General features: G+C 43.8%; 3 protein-coding genes across 3 annotated transcripts; 2 read left to right on the forward strand and 1 right to left on the reverse strand.

Moving 5' to 3' along the window:
- The first annotated feature begins 922 nt into the window (after positions 1-922).
- ccdc113 (coiled-coil domain containing 113) lies at positions 923-7,821 on the forward strand. Its single transcript, XM_048256932.1, has 8 exons — positions 923-1,045; positions 1,327-1,441; positions 1,625-1,789; positions 2,469-2,624; positions 2,862-3,098; positions 3,366-3,473; positions 3,985-4,140; positions 7,231-7,821. The coding sequence occupies exons 1-8, from the start codon at positions 975-977 to the stop codon at positions 7,303-7,305; spliced, it is 1,083 nt and encodes a 360-aa protein (XP_048112889.1). The 5' UTR covers positions 923-974; the 3' UTR covers positions 7,306-7,821.
- A 4,183-nt stretch (positions 7,822-12,004) lies between these two features.
- Positions 12,005-16,088, reverse strand: znf319b (zinc finger protein 319b; the record flags this gene model as incomplete). The annotated part of the gene is made up of 2 exons (XM_048256137.1): positions 15,781-16,088; positions 12,005-14,160 (listed from the first exon to the last, which is right to left on the reverse strand). A coding segment is annotated over exon 2 (1,776 nt), but the record flags the coding sequence as incomplete, so codon positions are not given.
- Positions 16,089-16,310: 222 nt separating this feature from the next.
- Positions 16,311-20,403, forward strand: usb1 (U6 snRNA biogenesis 1). Its single transcript, XM_048256935.1, has 7 exons — positions 16,311-16,757; positions 16,882-17,069; positions 17,399-17,582; positions 18,832-18,885; positions 19,378-19,483; positions 19,654-19,737; positions 20,078-20,403. The coding sequence occupies exons 1-7, from the start codon at positions 16,618-16,620 to the stop codon at positions 20,183-20,185; spliced, it is 864 nt and encodes a 287-aa protein (XP_048112892.1). The 5' UTR covers positions 16,311-16,617; the 3' UTR covers positions 20,186-20,403.
- The last annotated feature ends 419 nt before the right edge of the window (positions 20,404-20,822 follow it).

Consider the following 20,822-nt stretch of genomic DNA (forward strand, 5'->3'; position numbering starts at 1 on the left):
AATGCCATCATACCATTACCACCACCACCACCATCTAAAAATATGCAGTCATCTTGCATGCACGTGTGCGTGTGAGAGAGAGTGACAGTGGGATATGCAGTCATCTTGCATGCACGTGTGCGTGTGAGAGAGAGTGACAGTGGGAAAGACAGAGAGAGAGAATATAAGTACATTGTGAAACCCTTCATCAATCAGTTTGCCCTTCACCAGTTGCTAGCTAGGAGAACCATGTAGCCACTAGAGGGCGTTTTTTTTTTACCGAGTTGTTTCCTGCAATATTTTGGACTGCCATGACATGTTCAATCGTTTATTCTGAAAAATGACTCCTGAATTTGGACCTTAACCCTTGTGTTACCCTCAGATCTTACCGACATGCTTTATCCTTGGGGTCTTTATCCTTTATCCCAGCTAAATAAACCCTCAGAAAATTATTATATTTATATTGTTACCCAGTTTTTTGTGACAGGTACTTAACAAGTGTGTAATAACTACCATCAAAAGCCCTCCAAAACAACCCCCCACACACACACACACCCCTTTATGAACCTTGGAACCCTGGCTGGCAATATTGCCCGTCCAGTGTCAGCAGCCCAAAGGCTTGCTGTTGCTTCACCTTTTGACTTATACAGTCCTGCCAAAATGACTTATATGTAATATGTACTTGTATGTTATAATGATAATTATATATATATATATATATATATATATATTTCTCTCTCTCTCTCTATATATATATATATATATATATATATAGAGAGAGAGAGAGAGAGAGAGAGAGATTAACTATATTAAGTAAAGGTATAAGTGTGGCCACAAACCGGCTGTGGGATGGAGGGAGGGGTTATGCATATGCACGCAAACAGTAAAGCAGTAAAACAGTGGTAAAAAGTGGGTAGTGGACAGACAGTACACAAACATGGCACAGGTTTGATTGGCAATCGCGCCAGTGGGGAGTTTTGTTTACCTTAGTAACCATGGCGGAGTTAGAGAATAGCGAGTTGTTGCAAGACAAGAGACGAATTATTGAACTGATAGAGAATTTAAGGTAACGAACGACAAAGGCAGCATTGTTTATTTAATAATAATAACTATTGCTTGAGTGTGGTTCTCTTGAAAATGTGTTTTTGCTGATTCACTTTTCTGTAGCTGAACTAACGTTAAGTTATTCCTGACGACTAGCTGCTAACTGACTGGCTAGCCCATATAGGGGGTTAGCCTAAGGTCTTTATGTCCTCCTAGGTCAAATAACTACCCCTAACGTTAACTACCCCTTTTTCGATAGTAATACACTATCAGTTCACTATCACACATTTACCCCTTTTCCAGACGCTCAAATGCAGTGCTACGAGCTGAAACCGGCATGTTTGAGCGGTATATTGCTCGTTTGGACCCACGTCAACTCATTGTACAGGGTGGACCTGAAGGCACTGCGGACGTACAGGTATGATAAAGTGCCACTGATGATGATTATGGCGAGATGGCAGTGTTTGGACAACAGTCGGGCTATCTTAGTAGGAATGTTTTATATGTGGTAACTTAATCACATAATAGTGAACCAGTGTTTTAGCTATCTTTCTTCTGCTGTTCAATGTTACGTTAAGGTCTTTGCTTGTTGTGATCATAGAATCGCACAAGGAAGAACACCAGAGCACGAACAATGACCCAGGAAAAACTTCAGAAGTTGACATTGGAGCAGAGATGTGATGTTGCCCAGAAGGAATTGGATGACATGAGGGAGGACCAGGAGAAATTTAAGGAAACCTCTGAGAGAGTGATTTTCAACCTTAAGGTCAATGAATATGAGTGGCAATGAACTCAGGGTCCAGAGACCCCATTTGGTTTAATGCATGTTATTTGTCCTAATGGTAGAGCCCTAGGGCCACATTCTTTTTGCATGACAAAGTCATTGGCTTTGGTTTACATTTGGTTTACTATTTAACCTGAGACCTTATCCGGGTCATGACATTTCTGGAATGGACTTTTGGAGTCTATTCCAGACATGGAAAGTCAGGGAATTTCATATTTTTGGGGCAAAGTCATGAAATATCAGGGAATTTTGTTGTAGCACTTTAATTTAAGTTTACTTGTCAAAATACATTAATACAAATATTTCCACACAGAATTGGTGTATATCTGGTCATTAGCTTTACTGCTTACTTGAGTAGCCTTCGTTTATTCTATGCTCATTTATTCATCTCCCGCTCTAAAAAAGTAATAGATTCTTGCACACTACGCGGCTGCTCTGAAATTATTGGTCGGTATATTGTACAATTCATGATATAGTAAGTCATGGAATTCAGATTGTTTGTCAGAGAAAGTCATGGAATTTTACATTTGACTTAAAGAGGGAACCCATTTATTTGGAATACCCCTTGGTCCAGTTTCAGAGTTAGCTTCCTTTAGCCTGGGTTCAAAGACACATGTAATGGAAAGTCTGAGTTGATAATATTCCTGTGTGCCTCTGTTAGGCCACCTTGGAGGAAGCTGACGTGCGGCTTGTGGAGGGGAAGAAGGCCAGCAATGAATTTGACCGCGATGTGGCCAAGGTTCTGCGGGAGAAAAAGGGTGCCATGATGGGCGCTGAGAAGGTCATCCGTTACTTTGAGGACAGGATGAGGGCAAAGGTGAGAGGTCGTAACTGTGGGAACTAGTGGGACCCTTAGTGTGTGCTGCTCTGTAACGCCTTGTAGTTGATTTTGATGTGCATCTGCTTGTAGTCTGTGGGTGTAACAGTATGAAGTTTGCTGTTCGTTTCTGCAGTGTTCTGGTGTGTTTTCTAATTATGTGTGTAGTTGATGTAGCTGCTGTGTTCTTGTGGAGTACTGGAGTTTCTCTGTGTCCCTGTTCTCATGCCTCTGTAGGATACACTAATAGAGAAACTGCGCCTGAAGAACGCAGCGCTGCATGTGCAGAAGCGGAAGCTCTATCTGCAGATGCGCCAGAAAGAGGAGATGGGAGAGGCACTGAATGAGGTGGACTTCCAACAGCTCAAGATTGAAAACAGCCAGTATCTGGAGCGCATCGACGAGAGGAACCAGGACCTGCTCCGCCTGAAACTAATGGCAGGGAACACCCTGCAGATACTCAACTCATATAAGGTGATAAGAGTTGCCATAGTCTTCACAACAACCTAAACTGCCATTGTGGTGTGGTTCAGTCTAACAGTAAGCGGAGGGAAGTATGGAGTTCAACCTCTTATAGAAGAGCCGTATTGCTTTGTTTTTTGAATGTTTGTCACTGAGCCCACATTATTTGGAATCCTCCTTGGGCCTGTTGCCATGCCACCTTATTATTTTGACTGTTGGTTGATGTCTGTGTGGTGGTGTGGTGGTGATGTGTGCGGCCTTCTTGGTTGGACTGTACAGAAGAAGCTGCAGAACATAACCTGTGAGTCCAAACTGCTGAGCAGCGAAATTGCCACACGGCGAGACATGCTGGTGAAGATCGAGGAAGAGACTGAGCAAGCTGAGGAGGTTGGATAGCTGGTGACATTCAGCCATTTACTTTCTATTTATACTCTCTGGCTCTTGTTTACATTGTCGCATAGGCCAAGACTGGCCAGTTTCACTAATAACAACAATAGCCACACCACTTCTCAGAATGGGTGTAAATAATCTAAGTGGTGCTGTCTGCAATCTAGTCATAATACACACAGGGCATTAAGCATTCTACGTACTTATGGTTACTTAGCCACCCAATCTGCTGTGAGATTTTCCAAAAAGCACTCATTGGTCTATTGGCTTTGGAAATGTATATTAAATCACGTTGATAAAGGCACCAGTTGCTTCCAGCGGCACTAGATATGGGAATTTCATTTAACAAGTGTGTAATAACTACCATCAAAAGCCCTACAAAACAATCAATCAAGACGAGGCTGCTTTTCTTCTGCACTGCTGTTAACTGTAATTTACACAGTGCTGTTTACTCTGCTACTAAATCTGTGTTTATACGCCATGTTCCTCTTTCCCAACCGTGCCGTATTAGGAGCGTGCGAAGGCTGAGGTTCTGAACAGGAAGTTACGAGGCCAGCTGGCAGACTACCGCGTGCCACCCGTTCTGCAGTACATCACGGCCAAGGCCTCCCATCACCAGCTGGAGCAGACTGTCCGAGCCTGGGAGCGCAAAGTAGAGATCTCAGAGGTGAGGATACAATCATAATGTAGCGAGAATATCAGATGACCAGTATCTATTTGGATTGATCATTTTCCTGACAATAGAATGGTTTCAGTCACCAACATGTCTTTGTAATTCCATACAACACTAGTTTACAGTAACTTTCAATGCACAGTCTCATACAGATGAAGAATGAAGAACGAAGTTACATGACATCAGAAAAACACATGAAAACCTGATTTCTGAAAATCTGAATTCTCAATGATTGGAATGGTGCTTGGATTTAAAACACCAAAATGTAAATACTAAAAATAATAACAGATGCTTCGAGGGTTAGCTTCAGCATCACAAATGGCCAAGGCATCTTGACGTCTCGAGTGCTTTATGGTGTTTTAAGCCCCCACCGTTGACTTCAAGGCAGTGCTGTGACCATCCTAACTCTACCGTCCTAACCATAACCCTTACCTAACCCTAGTGCCTTCCATGCAGCGCTGTCTGGAAGACAACATTGGGGGCTTAAAACACCAAACACCCTCTCGAGAGCAGTTCAGTGCAGAGCCCACTTCTGCCCATATTTTTGTAAAAATCCAATTAGGTGGCAGTGCACATTAGTGATGGACACAAACGTATGTTGTCTATACAGCTTGGTAGACGTTCCCATGAGCTGTCAATTTTCAGGCAGGGAAAGCTTCATCTGTGTAGATGGCATACTGTTGTAGCCACCTCTACGGTGGTCGACAGGTGCAAACAGACTGCATATTAAAAAATGGCTTGCCTGGTGTCCCTTTTAAGAAAACATCTTCATCAATTTGACAACACATGAGCAGCATTTACAAAACGCGCAGCAAATTCAGACACTACCCACTATTACAGATATGCAATGCATATTCACACAACACAACGGAAGTGTTTCCGGATATGCAATGCATATTCACACAACACAACGGAAGTGTTTCCGGAGGACATATGAACACGGCTTAGCACAAATTAATTAGATGGGCATGTTACATGCACACTTGAGGCCAAATATGTCCACAGCAAGTGCTCTGGAAGGTTGTTTTAATTTATGTCATGACCTGCACAGATTACAAATCACTTTTGCACGCTACATGCTAGTCTTTGTCTCCCTCTAATAGGTAGGCTAGTTGAACTGCATTATTCTTTATCCAGCACTGCCACCTACTGTTACAACATGCAACACGGCCACAATAGGCTACTCTTGGAATGGACAAAAAAAGTACTTTTTTTACATTTTGGATGGTATACCACAGACAGGCTTGTTGCAAATGAGCTAAAAGGTAACTGTGTTGGTTTTAATATCTTAATGGCATTCACTTACATTTTAGCTCATTTGCTCATGTCCAGATGTCAAGTCAAGTCACTTTTATTTATATAGCACATTTTTGTATGCAGAGTGCAACCCAAAGCACTCTACATACAAGACTGATACATAAGACAAAAGATGCCAGATGGAGCGGCGTAGTCGCCAGCGCACCCGTGACACCAATACATCACTTTTAAGTATCCTCCGGAAACACTTCCGTTGTGTTGTGTGAATATGCATTGCATTTCTATAATGGGTAGTGTTGTCTGAATTTGCAGCGCGTTTTCTAAAGGCTGCGCATGTGAAGATGAAGATGTTTATTTTACGTTGCTTGTGTTTTGTCGATTTGCATGTTTTCTTGGAAGATGCAGTCCGTTTACACCTGTCGGCCACCGTACATCTCTACTGTAATGTGACACCCAATGGGCCTTTTGTGAAAAAAAGTGGCCCTATGTTTTAAGATTAGATTAGATTAGATTAAACTTTATTGTCATTATGCAGAGTACAAGTACAGAGACAACGAAATGCAGTTAGCATCTAACCAGAGGTGCAAAAAAGTGCAATGTAAACAGTATAGACAGGTAGTGCAGTATAAATACATATAGTGCAGTGTAGGCAGTAGTATACAGTTAAGAGCAGACCAAATATGGATATGCAGTATGAACAATATAGATATAGATAGATAGATACTTTGTTGAACCCCAGGGAAAATTCAAGATATGTACAGTATGTACAGATATGCAGTGTAGTGACAGTGACATCAAGAGTAGTGTAAATAAGTTTATGTGCAGTATCTAGTGATGGGGACGAGACCGCCTATGCCGAGTCCGAGTCAAGACCGAGTCTTTGAGGGGTCGAGACCGAGTCTGTTGGTTTCCAAATACAGTCGAGTCAGAGTCAAGACCGAGTCTTTGAGGAAGCAAGTCCGAGTCGAGACCGAGTCCTTTAGGAGTCGAGACCAAGACCATAAAGAAATGTCAGTTTTCATATTCATAATTTAATATCACCCCAGTTAATAATCAACCATTAGGCCTACAGACTAAGCTAGATTAGGAATTGTTTAGAGGAGCAGTCTTAACGTCTTAATATGGACTATGCTGACCTACAGACATTCACCGGCAGCAGAGCCATAGAGATAAATAAACGGCTCTGACGGCAGTATCTTTGCATTGCACCATGGGATGTCATTTTTAAATAATGCCGGTCAACATTGCATTTTATTATTATTGTTGTTATGTGTTGTGCGTTTTTTTTATATGAACATAAAAAATGCATTGGTCTCGAGGACTCGGTCTAAAATTACGAGTCCTTCTCCTCCCACTGTGGTCCGAGACCGAGTCAAGACCGAGTCTTTGAAGGAACGAGTCCGAGACGAGACCGAGAAAGCAGAAATTGGTCTCGAGACCGGACTCGAGTACTACATCACTAGCAGTATCAACATTATAAAGTGTAGTATCTTTTTAAAAGATGGCTACAGCCAAAAAGCTAGAGCAGCTACAGTGCTACACTCTGGGGGCATGATTTTTAAAGATGTCCCCCAATTGTAGCACTGTAGCTGCCTGGCTGCAGCAACTCGAGCTAGGTAGATTTTTTTTTTTTTTTTTTCATACCGACAGTACTCGGTGAATTTGAGAAACAGAGTTCTCCTTTACTATCTACCAATGAAATGAGTTGGAGCAGTAGTTCCTCACCCTCAAGTTTTACATGCTACATGTTATGTTATTACTACAAATAAATCATGTTATTACACCATACTTATACATCATGCTGTTGTTTTTGTCATGTATGTCCAGATGGCCCTGAAGACCCACACCAAGGCCTGGAACAAACTGAGGGCAATTGCTGCTGGACCAGGACATGCCTCCTAAATAACACAATCAAAACAAGGAGCCTTACCTCACTGGATGTGCAAATGGACATTTCACATTAAAATATGTGTGTATTGTACAGATAAAGCAAATTGCTCAAGCCTTCCCTGACACAAATCTTGACAAAGTTCTGTTGTCTCACAATGCTACTCATCGTCCACAGACGATATTGTAGAATGAATACGGTAGATGACTACCATGAGCTCACTAGACTAACATGAAAATCAACCAACTAGACCCACTTTACCTACACATGGTTCTTGTGTTCTTTTCCTTTGTTAAATAGGTATATTTTGCCTCAGTGTATAGTTACTATTTAACACTAATTCAACACCTATTCCTTAAATAAATATTGTGCAGTAACCATTCTTACATCACATCAAGATTCGGAAGGAAATATTAGACACTGGTAACCGCACTTGCCTCTTGTAATGAAATAGGCATATTTGGCCTTAGCGTATAATTATTGTTTCTACAAATTCAACACTTATTCCTCAAATAAACATTGTGCAGTAACCATTCTTCTATCATTGCAAGACTTATAAGGTGAAACATGTGAGATTGGTAACTGTACTTACCTGTTGAGATGAAATAGCTAGCTGTATCAGAATAATGGAGACTTCCTTACTCCCATAAAGTGGTGAAAGGTGAGGAGGCAGTCAGAACACCATCTTTACCATGAAAATACTGACAAACTTACAGATAACATCATGTTATTAATGAAAAGGTTTATTTGTTAGTGCTGTGTATATTAAATGCTACATACAGATATTTTAGCATGAATGTACACATCCATTGCCACATGATGTAATTTAACTAGCTCATCCACGATCTACAATTTTGAAAAAAGTTAAAGAGTGAGTAAATGCACCAGAAGGTGCAGATACCAAGAAAGACTACAGGAACTAACACAGCAGGCATGCATAGGGTGGAGCCACGGAGGCCGTAGGGGGAGGAGACACATGCTAATGCTTTCTAAGGTCAAAGGTCAAGCCATTTCCAATGACACCACTACAGTCACCCTCATCCTCTCCCCTGCCTCTCTGACCACTCCAACCTAGAATATAGATATTTATATATAGATCTTAAACAATATTAATAAAAAAAATTAATATACAACGCAAACTTGAGAACATAAAAACACTTGACATACAGTTTCATTTAATCCCACTTGATGTCAACCTTGTCTTAATGCCAGGAGATCTCAGAATTTATAAAAAGCAAAAACAAAGAAACAAAAATTTAAAAATCTTATACTCAGAAATGGGCACAACACACACACACACAATATGGGATTATGAAGAGAAAAATGTAATATATATATATATATATATATAAAACAACAAAAACAAAAGGGGAGTAAGCTGGGTTCAGAATCCAACCTGACACCCCATTTAAGGCCGAAGAGTTCCAGCGGTTAGCCCACTGCAAACAGCATCAAACTGACACATTTGAACCTCGCACGAACAACAGCATAGCTAACACAGCCAGCATTATTGCAGACAGCACTGCACGAGTGCAGCTGTCACCAATACAGCAATGTACTGTAGAGGACCTTGCTGCACACGTCATAACCATGGATCTGATAGTACAATAGTATCACGCTGCTGCAACTGACAGTACTGCTTACACACTGCACATCCAGTAGTGCAGGTGAGAATCCTGCAGCGAGCGTCATGGTAACCGTCTGGCAACATTGCAGATATCTTCAGAGTAGAGTAGGCCTGGCTACTGCAACAGGGGGCTGATGCAGTCGACTGCAACGGAGATCCGTGGCCTCTGGTAATACTGCACAACATACTGCTCCACCGCAACTCAATAAGGAAAAAACAAACAAATAGAACAAAATAGACAAAATGTGCAGGGCCTTGCTGTGTGATTTCTGATTGACACCTCCAAACCAGATAACATACTAAAGCTTTATCAGACTGAACTGTCTGGAAGTAAGTCAGTAAGATTTCCTGTGCTTTCAGAGTCTCAGTTAACATACTTAACAAACCATGACTTTGACCTAAATCTTTGACGTTGTTTACAGTGACCACATATCTTAGTTATGCATGTCCGCAGATTTTAATTTAAAATACATATCAAGTCATACATTTGGCAAAGTCAGCACAAATTTCACATCATGTCTCAACAGTAAGCACCAGACAAACCACTGTATCTTGCCAAACATCAACTCTAACCAAGTGTAAAGCTAATTTTGACTATTCACCAGGCTAACCTTCAGTCTGGGGTGTGAGTCAGGCCAGATCTGAATAATGGAAACCCTTCAAACAATTCATAAATATGTGTAATGCTTTGTGCACTCATCTCACATAACACATTACCATGGTTCTGTGCAGAAACCATTCATTAAAAATGAGAAGTTGCTTCAACTTTAAGAAAATAAGTAGAATAAAGAGCCTCGGCCACTTAGGAAACCGTTGGTTTGTCAATGCTGCAGGAGCCGCTAACTCCTAGCACTTAGAAGTGTGGCTGGAGGTTTTGGTGAGCTAGTCTGTTCTCAGACAAACAGAGGCAGACACGCTGGTGAAAGACCAGACGCTGATCTGGCCTGGGCCGTGTCAATGCCAGGTCGGTCACGGAGTCAGTCGCCAGCTGAGTGGTGGACGCCAGCAGATGGACTCCAGCAGATGGACAGACGCATGGCAAGACCAACGAGGGACCAGCAGGCGGAGAGGTGTGCGTGTGTTGTGTGTACATATACACATCTACAAGCAAAAAACGCTGTGGACAAACAAGACTTGGAGCTCACCAACACAAGTGTGAAGCCATAAGCAAAGTTAACTTAAAAAAAAAAAAAAAAAAAAACAAAAAATATAAAAACCAAAAAATAAAATAAAAATTGGCAACAAAAAAAAAAAAAGTTCAACCATTCCTGTGACTCACAGGGAGGATAGACTAACTGGTGGAGGTGCAGAGCCCATGACACAAAACCACTTCCTTTACACTTAAACACACCATCACAATCAAAACTACCACTACTAGAGAGATAGAGAGAGAAATAATATGAATCAAAAAGTCACATAATAAAAAGTAGTTACATATAAAATAGATGATGCAGTTAAGAAAGACAATGCAATCTTTTTTTTTCCTTTCTTTCTACGACAGAACTGGTAAACAGTTGGCATACATACTATCTATGTACATACAGTAAGAGAGAAGAGGAAATCTTGTTCAGGACTGATCTGTGTGTGTGTGTGGAAATATGAAGAGTGAAATATATATTTCTATATAATTTCTATATATGCATGTATATAGCAGTGAAATGTGTAGACTGGGGGTCACGATTCAATCGCTGTCCCTTGGGTACTCTGGTATAGTACAGACCACAGGTCGTCGCCGTGGTGATGTAATCCGGTGCAGTGCAGGCTGCTGCGGCGGGTGGAGATGGGGTGCAGCGCGGCACAGCTCGGTACGGACGCCCAGCCGCCGGGACACTGGGGCACAGACAGACTGACACGCTCACTAACGTGTATTAGTTAAAAGACAGCACAACATCTGTTTCCCCTACAGTTTTTTTTTTTTTTGTTTAAAAAGAGTCAACAAACAAAACCAAAAATATATATAAAATATTTTCACACTAGCTATGGGGTTGTATGTGGAACAAGTAACTGCAAACAGGTTAATTCACACATATGCACACACATGCACACACACACTCTCTCTCTCTCTCTCTCTCTCACACACACACATACACCCACACACAGAGGAGTAATTATACAGTATGCTTTCACTTACAGTGGTGCGCTGGGCTTTCTCAGCTTGAGGACAGCTAAATACCCAATACTGTTGTCATTATCACAGGCAGTCTTATGTAGGTGGACATTTACACACACACACACACACACACACACGCACACACACAAAGAGGAACAGGTCAGTAACAGCTGGGGGGACAGAGACTTGTGAGAGAGTGGGTGAGTGAGGCAGGTTAGACCTGTGGACCATGTATGGCCAGGGGTGGTGCAAATGTGTGTGTGTGTGTGTGTGTGTGAGAGAGAAGGGGGGTTGGGGTGGGTCTGTGTGTGAGATAAGAGGCCGGAATCTCCCACCCACCACCACAGAACCGTTTCGCTGGAGCCCACAAGGGAACCGTTCCTCATTCCTGTTCCTTCATCTCAAAATGAGACAGTCAGTCTGAGTAACACCTCTCTTCAGCATGGTGTGTGTGTGTGTGTGTGTGTGTGTGTGTGTGTGTGTGTGTACAGGATGGGGGTGAGTGATTATGTTTGAGAAATAAGGAACAGGCAAGTGAACATATTTTAGCATAACTAGGAAGGGGGCAGGTAGGTGTGTGTGTGTGTGTATGCATGTATGTCTGTGTATATTGCAGGGAGGGAGTCTTCAACAGCCTCAAAAGTTCAAAAAACGGAGGGAAAAAAACAAAATCAGTTTGTGGCACCATCCCTCATCCACGAAAAAATCTTTTGCACGCACGCACACACACGCACACACACATTGATGCTTGATGAAAAGGTAGCTTCTTATCTGAGGGGAAGGGGTTCTGTGTAACAGGGTAAGAGGGGGGCTAGGTGGAAATTTGGGATATTAGGAAGGGGCCTTCGGCCTCCGGCTGGAATATTTCATCGGCCATTCCCCTCACGGGGACGGAGGGGGAGGGGAGGGTTGTGTGGGCCTTATTGGATGAGGGACGGGACGGGATATCCCCCCGGGCGGTGTGTGCTGGACCGCAGGCTCCCTGCAGCCCCAGGTCACCGGGCTCGCCTCCACACCACACGCACTTGAACTGGGCGTCGCGAGCGTGAACGCTCTGGTGCTTGGCCAGGTGTTCCCTCTGCTTGAAGCACTTATCGCAGCTTGAGCACTTATAGGGCTTCTCGCCCGTGTGCACGCGCCTGTGTCGTGCCAGCTCCGAGGTGTACTTGAAGCGCTTTTCGCAGTCAGGACACTTCAGCGGCTTCTCGCGGGACGGATCGCAGCGGTGCTGCACGAACTCGGAGGAGGAGAGGAATCTGCGGTCACACAGCGAACACTTCAGAGGCTTCTCAGCACAGTGCGCGTTCTGGTGACGCTGCAACGTCGCCGCTTTTTTGTAACCTTTCCCGCACACATCGCACTTGTACGGCTTGTCAGAGTTACTGCTCGACGAGGCCTCGCCACACTTGTGGCGCAAGAGCTCGCCCGACTGGCTGAAGCCCTTCCCACATGACGCACACTTGAACAGATTGTCCATGCCGTGGACGTGCTGGTGGTAGAGAAGGTGCGAGGGCTGCAGGAAGCCCTTGTCGCACAGGTTGCACTTGAAGGGGCGATCGGCGGAGGCTTTGTGCGTGCGACGGTGGCGCACCAACGCGTACTGCTGCTTAAAGCTCATCTGACAGTCTTCGCAGTGGTAGGGTCGCTCCTCCGAGTGCGTGCGCTCGTGCTGGCGAAGGTCCGACGGCCGCTTGAAGCCCTTCCCGCACGTTGCGCAGCGGAATGGTCGTGCACCTTGGGGCTGGCATGTGTGGTGGAGCAACTCGGATGACTCTTTGAAGTGCAGCTCGCACAGGTTGCACTTAAACAGGTGCTCGCCGGAATGGGCATACATATGGCGCACCAGGTGTGAGCGGTGCTTGAAGGTCTTCTCGCACACGGCACATTTGTAGGGCCGCTCTGAGCTGTGTGTGCGGTGGTGGTGCTGCAGGTGGGACATCTGGCTGAAGCTCTTGTCGCACGTCTCGCACTTGTACGGCTTCTCCCCGGTGTGGACACGCTCGTGGCGCGTCAACTCGGACAGATGGCGGAAGCCCTTGGAACATACTGAGCACTTGTAGGGCCTGTCGGGCACCGACGGCTCGAAGGTGGGCTGGGAGGAGGTGCCCACAGCGGCACTGCCACTAGCTGTGGCCGCATCGGAGGAGGGCTGCTGGGGGTTGGCACTAGAGGTCGGGGTGGCGTTGCCAGATCCTGGCCGGTAGGTCTTCTCGCAGATGGAGCACTTCATGGGGTTGGTGCTGTTGTGGGCGTTGTGGTGCTGCGCCAGGGAGGTGAGCAGGGAGAAGCCCATCTTGCAGACGCCGCACACGAATGGCTTCTGCTCCACCTGCACGCACTGGTGCTCCAGGAGATCCGTGGCCTGGTGGAAGATCTTCAGGCACTGGGTGCACTGGAATGAGCGGTCTTGGCTCACCATGCACTGGTGCTCATGCGGGTTGGCCAGGTGGGAGATGTCGTGGCCGCAAGCGCCGCACTTGTGCCCGCCCTCGCCCCCTACCTGCAGGGAGGGCTGCTGCGCCTGCGCCGGATGCTGCTGCTGGCCGTGCTGCTGCCCGTGGTGCGGCTGCGGCGGCTGCGTTTGGGGCTGCGCTTGCGGCTGCTGGGCCTGCTGCTGCTGCTGTAGGGCAGGGTCCGGCTGCAGCACTATGCCGTACACGGCGCAGCCCAGGGAGCTCTCGGCCCCCGGTGGGATGGTGTGCACCACCGGCGGGGGCGGGGCCACGGCGTGCTGCTGCCACGCCTCCGTCATCCTGGATCGGCTGTAGGGATTCAGCTTTGGTGCGGAATGGGCCCGTTTGCCGTGCGGATCCAGGGGGAAGTGACTGGACGACTGGCTTCGGTGGGACAAGTGGGGGGGCACGGGGAAACTTATTTTGCCGGTTCAGTGGGACCCTTCTACAGAGAAAAATGGGATATATATACTTGTTTGGATGAGGGAGTGAAAAAAAAAACACGTGTTCCACTTAAAGAGATGCTATGATGATGGGAGTGGATGGGTATCAATCAAGTGAGAAAAAAAAAGGAAAAGAAAAAAAAAATTGAAAAGGTGTGGAAAATGGCGTGGAAAATGTTTCCCTAGTTTCCTGGTCCTGGTCCGGTTGCTCAGGCTGCTCCAGATGTACACATGTCCTGTGAGGAGATAAGGCATCATTACTTGAAAGGCAGCACTGATCACAGTCCATGCACTCTAGTGAAGGAACATGCACAAGTTTCCATTATTTTTGTTATTTGCAATATAATGTGTTGTACGATTATAACCATCAGTGGTGTTTTCCCCCCTAACCACTATGGTGTTATAAGCCTATGCCGAATATGAATGCAACCAAAGTAAAGTGAGGATTCTTAACTGAAACTTGATAAGATTCAATTTGTCAACAACCAACTCTATGGCTGACGTGATGGCTATGGCGCCATAGCTATCTCTGACGAAAAAAAAAAAAAGACCTAACCGGGAAGCTGCCCGTTCCGTATTTCAAAATGCAAGCACTACCACTTCAGTAGGCCACTTTAGTAAGTTACTAAGCTGGCTGGGTGGTCTGAAGTTAAATTAAGTAGTTTTTTCCATTTCCTCAATGCAACCCATCAGCGACTGCAAGTTACTATTATTTACAGCAGCTCGTCGCATTGGAAACATTTTACACATCGAACAATCTTAAGAGACTTGGTTGAACGTAACAATACTGATACTAGTACAAAAGCAGCAGATTTGAAAATTAATCTGTTCTTCGGTCCTTGAACACAAACAATATATAATCACAGCATTGTGCATTCCAATGTACACAAATGAGAACACAATCTGAGGGGAATATGCACAGTTAAAACGCACAATTTTTGCTGTCTGACCTGGTGATAAATTATAATGAAGCAACGTGCAGTCCTACGCGAGCTCCTCGATTTTGTTGTTGCAGGACAATCATAGAAAATATGTTTTTGTTATACCATACGTGGTGCTCAATAAGGTCTAGGAGGGCATGGGGTTAGCTGTTCGCTTTACCTATTCTTGCAAAGACAACCGTAGAGAGAAACCAGTGGCAATCACAAACTAGGTGTGGTGGGTAAGGTTGTGGTTAAGGGGTTTCAGGAGGTAAATCGGTGGACTAGAATAGATTATTGTCCTAAACTAGGTCTACTTAGTCTGTAAATTGAATAGAGGGGACGAGAAAAGTTTTAACCAAAACGGAAACAACGGCCTGTGTTGATCAATGGGCGTCATTAATTCGAAACACCATAATATTGGGTGAACGTAATGAGTTCTCAGCGTTATCTCGGGGCCCTTGCTAGCCATCAAAGCTACGCATTCGTCTAAGCAGGTTAGCCTAGTTGTCAATACACCCAGTTAACGTTAGCTTGTAACGAAATCCTACAATTCGCCAATTTCGACCCAATAAAGATCGAAGACAGCAGGCAATCCATCTGATGTATAAACCGGCGTTGACTGTGACAGCAAGCATAGCTATTTCAGTTTGCGTTGATCTGCTAAAAAAGAGCTGTAGTATAGCGAACCCTTGCATCAGCGAGTTTGCAAAACAGCTAACGCGCTAGCTAGCGACAGCTAGTATTAGCATAGCCGCTTAGCTTATTACATTCAGAGAACAAAACGTTTCATGACAACAACACATACAATATTCGATTATAACAAGTGCGCAATGGTTAACTACCTATAGACATGCACTCTATGTAGCATACATGAAAAAACCTAACCATAATCTTCGAAATATACGGCCTGGAAATAAACCGTAGGCCTGTTACCTCAAATATCCACGTCCTGTCTTGGTCAGTCCTATACCGTAGGCCTCTCTTCTTCCTCTGGTGTCTCAATCCCGGGGATGTATCCGTAACTGGAGCGACTCACAGAACGTCTATAATGTTAATAAGCACATTGCAATGTCAACGTATCCTATATTAATTAAAATGATTTAGCATGGCTATTGATGTGCCATCCACAATCCCTTGTTTTTGAATTTCTAGTACTAAAGGGACACTGAGCTCGCTGACCACCGAAACCCCCACAGGCTAACGCGCAAGCACACAGGAACCTGAATAAAAAAAATAATTGGCATCTTCACAAAACATACCGGAACTCACCACACGCTACTTAACTCATTCGTAAAACCCTGGTACTAATGGCAAAATATCATGTTCATTTCACCGTTCATATTTACCTATTTCAACAAAAGGCTATATCATTTTTACATCGAATTCATGCCAAACACGTTAAAATTGAAATGAAAAATTCAATCCACTTGCATACCCTACCTCTATTGTATCTCAAAACAGCACGCGTCGATCACCCAAATATATTCCACTATTTTTAAACACCATCTTTACAAAATGAATGCAGGGTTTCCCGGCTAAAAGTAGCTTGTTTCCATATGTGCTTGGAAACGAGCGGAACCATCAGACTTTAGTTACATTGTTTCTTGATGTACTGTTTATGCTGGTGCGCTGCAGTGGCGCTTTGCATTTGAACGAAATATGGGGTCAAATGTGATTTTCCCGATATTATGAACGTGTGCCATCTTCTCGTGTTTAAATGGAGGAATATAAATATGTCGTGTAATCTTTTGTTACCAGTAAGGCCATAGAATGCTGGTGAGTTACAGCAGCAGCTCCGAGGATGAAAGTGATTGTTTTACAGTTCAAAGGAAACGATCATGCAACGTTACCTGCCACGACGAGGAGGACTTGCGCTTCGGCAAGAGGACCAAACTTGAGGCTGTAAACAGGTGAATGTTTGTGAGTGTGATGTTTTGGGCGTATAAAATGAAAGATTATGTCGCAGTGATTAGATTTTCAATATATAGTAACGGAAGCTTTTTTGCTTTACACTAATACCATGTTCCCCATTAGCCATGGTAGTAATGTGCAAAACAAAGAAGTCCTACCTGAGGAAGAGCGTGGCCGCCTACCTGTGCCCGATACCGTGCTGCATATGTTCCGAGAGGAGCAGAGGGTTGACGACAGTGCTCAGCACGGAGGGCGAGTCCGGTCTTTCAAGCATGAGCGGGGGAATTGGGCCACATACGTTTTCCTGCCGTGTGAGTCTTGCATTTTCTCACAGTAATTTTTGTAGCCAATATTTAGCAGATATTCCTCAAAGTACATGTGCTCCAGTGCCTGATGAATGGGGTGTAACTGGAGGATGTGTGTGCCAGACTTAGTAATTTTATTTTCAATTAAAATAGATAGATTATGTAGATATCTATTTTTAATGTTTTGAGATTATAGTATTTCCAACCCCATCTATAAGTACCTTTTATGTCATGATGTTCTGAGGTGCGAATCTCTGTCCTTGTAATGTGTAGTCCCTCTTTTGAGCTATAGCTTGTCGATCTAAAGAGTGACAGCAGGCGTCTTCGTTCACCAGACACACCAGATGAGGCATTCCTGGAGCTGTTGGACGAGGTGACAGCCCTAGCCAGATCCCTGGATGTGCCCCTGAATCATGCAGAGGAGTTCCACATCAGCTTGTCCCAGACAGTGGTTCTGCGACACCACTGGATCCAGCCATTCGTGCAGTCCCTCAGAAACAGCCTGGCTGACACCAAACGGTGAGTGCTTTCTTACTCCTCAAGATAGATAGATAGATAGATACTATATACTATACTCTAGATACTTTATTGATCCCCAGGGGATTTCAAGAGTTCCTTTGGATGATCTAGGATAGGTGGAAAGACTTGAATGCATTTAGCTCAGGAGGGAATCAGACCTTGAAGTAATGAGTGTGTAGACCAAATTAGATCAGAGACACATCCATGCGGTGTGAGGTACACATGGCCTCTAATAAAGTAATTAATAAATAAAAATAAAAATAAAGTAAGCAAAAAACAAATCTGCACTTACATCTGAAATGTAGACATCTAAGTATAAGTATACAAGTATAAGTATATATACTCTTTTGATCCCGTGAGGGAAATTTGGTCTCTGCATTTATCCCAATCTGTGAATTAGTGAAACACAAACAGCACACAGTGTACACACAGTGAGGTGAAGCACACACTAATCCCGGCGCTTGCAGTAACAGCGGCGCTCGGGGAGCAGTGAGGGGTTAGGTGCCTTGCTCAAGGGCACTTCAGCCGTGCCTACTGGTCGGGGTTCGAACCAGCAACCCTCCGGTTACACGTCCAAAGTGCTAACCAGTAGGCCATGGCTGCCCCGGTATTTCGGGAAAAAAACATGCAGATCTCTTGTGTAAATCATCAAAAAGTTATGCATATGTAATTACACTTACACATTATATAGCCATATTCTACTGCTCTTTATACTGTTCATACTGCACATACACTTATTTTTACTATTATAATGTTACTGTTACTACACTGCACATATCTGTACATAATGTACATATCTGTCAACTGTTCATACTGAATATCCATATGTATTCTGTTTCTATAATGTTACTGTTAATACACTGCATATATCTATATATTTACTACTCTTATGATGTTACTGCTACTACACTGCACTGCACATATCTCTACATGTTCATACATTGTTCATACTGCATATCCATATCTATTTTGCTCTTATAAGGTTACTGCTAATACACTGCACATTTATATGTATATTACTGTAAACCATACCACTTTCCTAATTGTATACTACTGTCTACACTGCACTATATATCTCATACTTTTTATACTGCACCACCTGTCTATATGGTGTATATCACTTTTCTGCTTTTTTGCACTTCTGGTTAGATGCAAACTGTATTTCATTGTTTCTGTTCTTGTACTCTGCACAATGACAATACATCTAATGTAATTCTCTCTTAAACCAATCAATACGGCCTCTCCACAGGTTCCTTTGTTTGGCTCAGAGACTGAATATCTACTCAAACAGCGAGAAGACCAGGTGTGTTCTCCGTTTCACCTTTGACCCCAAGATATAGTTTTAGGTGTTTTCGATTAGCTTGCACGCTACTATAAGGCCGCAATTAGACAGGGCGCTGTTTTTGCAGTGAATGGTGGGTTTTTTCTGTTGTTTTGTATTGGCAGTAAGCATTTTGCGTGCTGCTGAAGCTCACTGAGCGCCTCACACTTTGTGCGCCTCGCATTTTTGCAAAAGCATCCTAAACACCTGGAATTTAAAAAAAGTTCAACTCAAAGCAGAAAAGCCCCTGACGTCAGTCGCGTTTTTATGAAAACATTTCAAAGCGGCAAGCAGCAAAGCGTGTCCTGTCTGATCACACCCTAAAAGGGGAGAAAAAGGGCTCATGTCAATAAGTTAGTGGGCTGAATGCCACCAAACTATCAAACCCTGTTCTGTACAAACTGTGTACCATGTACTGTCTCTGGTCTAAACCCTGGAAATATTGAGTCACTGATTATGTCTATATACATGCAGGACATTTGTGGGTTTGGAAATCTCCACTGGGCATGCTCAACTAACAGAGTTGACTAAAGTGATCGACAAAACGATTGAGGAGTTCCGACTCACAACATTTTACCAGGTTTGATGTGTAAGGGTATACACATTCTGCAGATGTAAATGCATGCTCAAGTAAACAAACATTAGCAACACTATAACTTTTGTGGCTTTCTACTTCTTCTCGTTTTCATGGTTGAACCTGTAGTGTTGGTTGGTTTCAGTGTTCCTGACTGACTCCTGTAACGTTTTCAGAACCCTTCCTTCCACGTGAGCCTCGGCTGGTGTGTGGGTGACCGGACGGACCAGCTCCAGTCAGCATGTTTGCCACAGCTGCAGGTAGGAGACTCACCACGACCAGGCCGGCACTGTGTCTCTCGGAAGCAGAGCTTCTCTGCTGCACAACGCCACTGTCAATGCTGAATGTGTGTATATTGCTGAATCTGTGCATTGTCTATCTGTTTGCACTGTTAATGCCAAATGTGTGTATATTGCTGAATGTGTGTGTTTTATGCACCTTGGTCCATATGGAACAATATTTTTTTCAGCTGTATAAACAACAATAAAGGCTGACTTGGCTTGACCATGCTCAAACAGCAGATATGTGCTGTAGAGCTTGCTGCTGCCATTTGGGTTTTTGTGCTGTTATGCCCATGATGCTATCTCTCTGTTTATTTAGAGTCTTTTGGACCACCATGAAGATGGACCCTTCCAGCTGAGGATAGATTGTGATGAGCTGCGCTGCAAGACTGGAAACAAAGTCTTCTCCTTTCCCTTGCCTAAGTAGGGCTATCAATACCTAAACCATACAAATCCCCCTAACCGTAGCAGTCTAAATATATCTGTTTAGTCAAAAGTAAATAGTTCACATGCATTTTCCTCAGTACTGTGAATACCATTTTAAAAGGAAGAGAAATGTGGCCAAGAATGAGTGCTCAGCTCATCCTGTTACTGGCTACAATCCACATTTTTTTAGTAGTAAAGTAAATAAATCTTTGTATTTTCCTTTGCAGTGTGAATATTACTTTGAATGGAAGAGAAATGTGTGACTGAGATTGCAAAACTGGTTACTGCGTTTGATTAGTCTCTGGGCATAAATAACTTGCTCAGTGAACAGGGAAAGCCCACTTGGGCTAGTAAAACTTTGGTTAAAGGTTCTAGTACTGCCATGTCATTGTTATTCTCATAGGCCTTTGCTGGGACTTGCCATGTTTAGAAAGACATTTGTGTGTGTGTGTGTGTAAGCGGAAGGTGTCAGGTTCATTACGTTCAGAAATTATGGTCTGAACATTATTGGTGATGGCAGAAGAAACATAATGAGACTTATTTCATCACATGTGGTTAACTCCCAATCTCCCATTACAATAGGCAATCTAGCTCTGGTCAGTGGGTATTACCACATACACACAACAAAAGGAAGACCC

This window comes from Alosa alosa, chromosome 11 (assembly GCF_017589495.1).
Source record: "Alosa alosa isolate M-15738 ecotype Scorff River chromosome 11, AALO_Geno_1.1, whole genome shotgun sequence".
Classification (NCBI taxonomy): Eukaryota; Metazoa; Chordata; class Actinopteri; order Clupeiformes; family Clupeidae; genus Alosa; species Alosa alosa.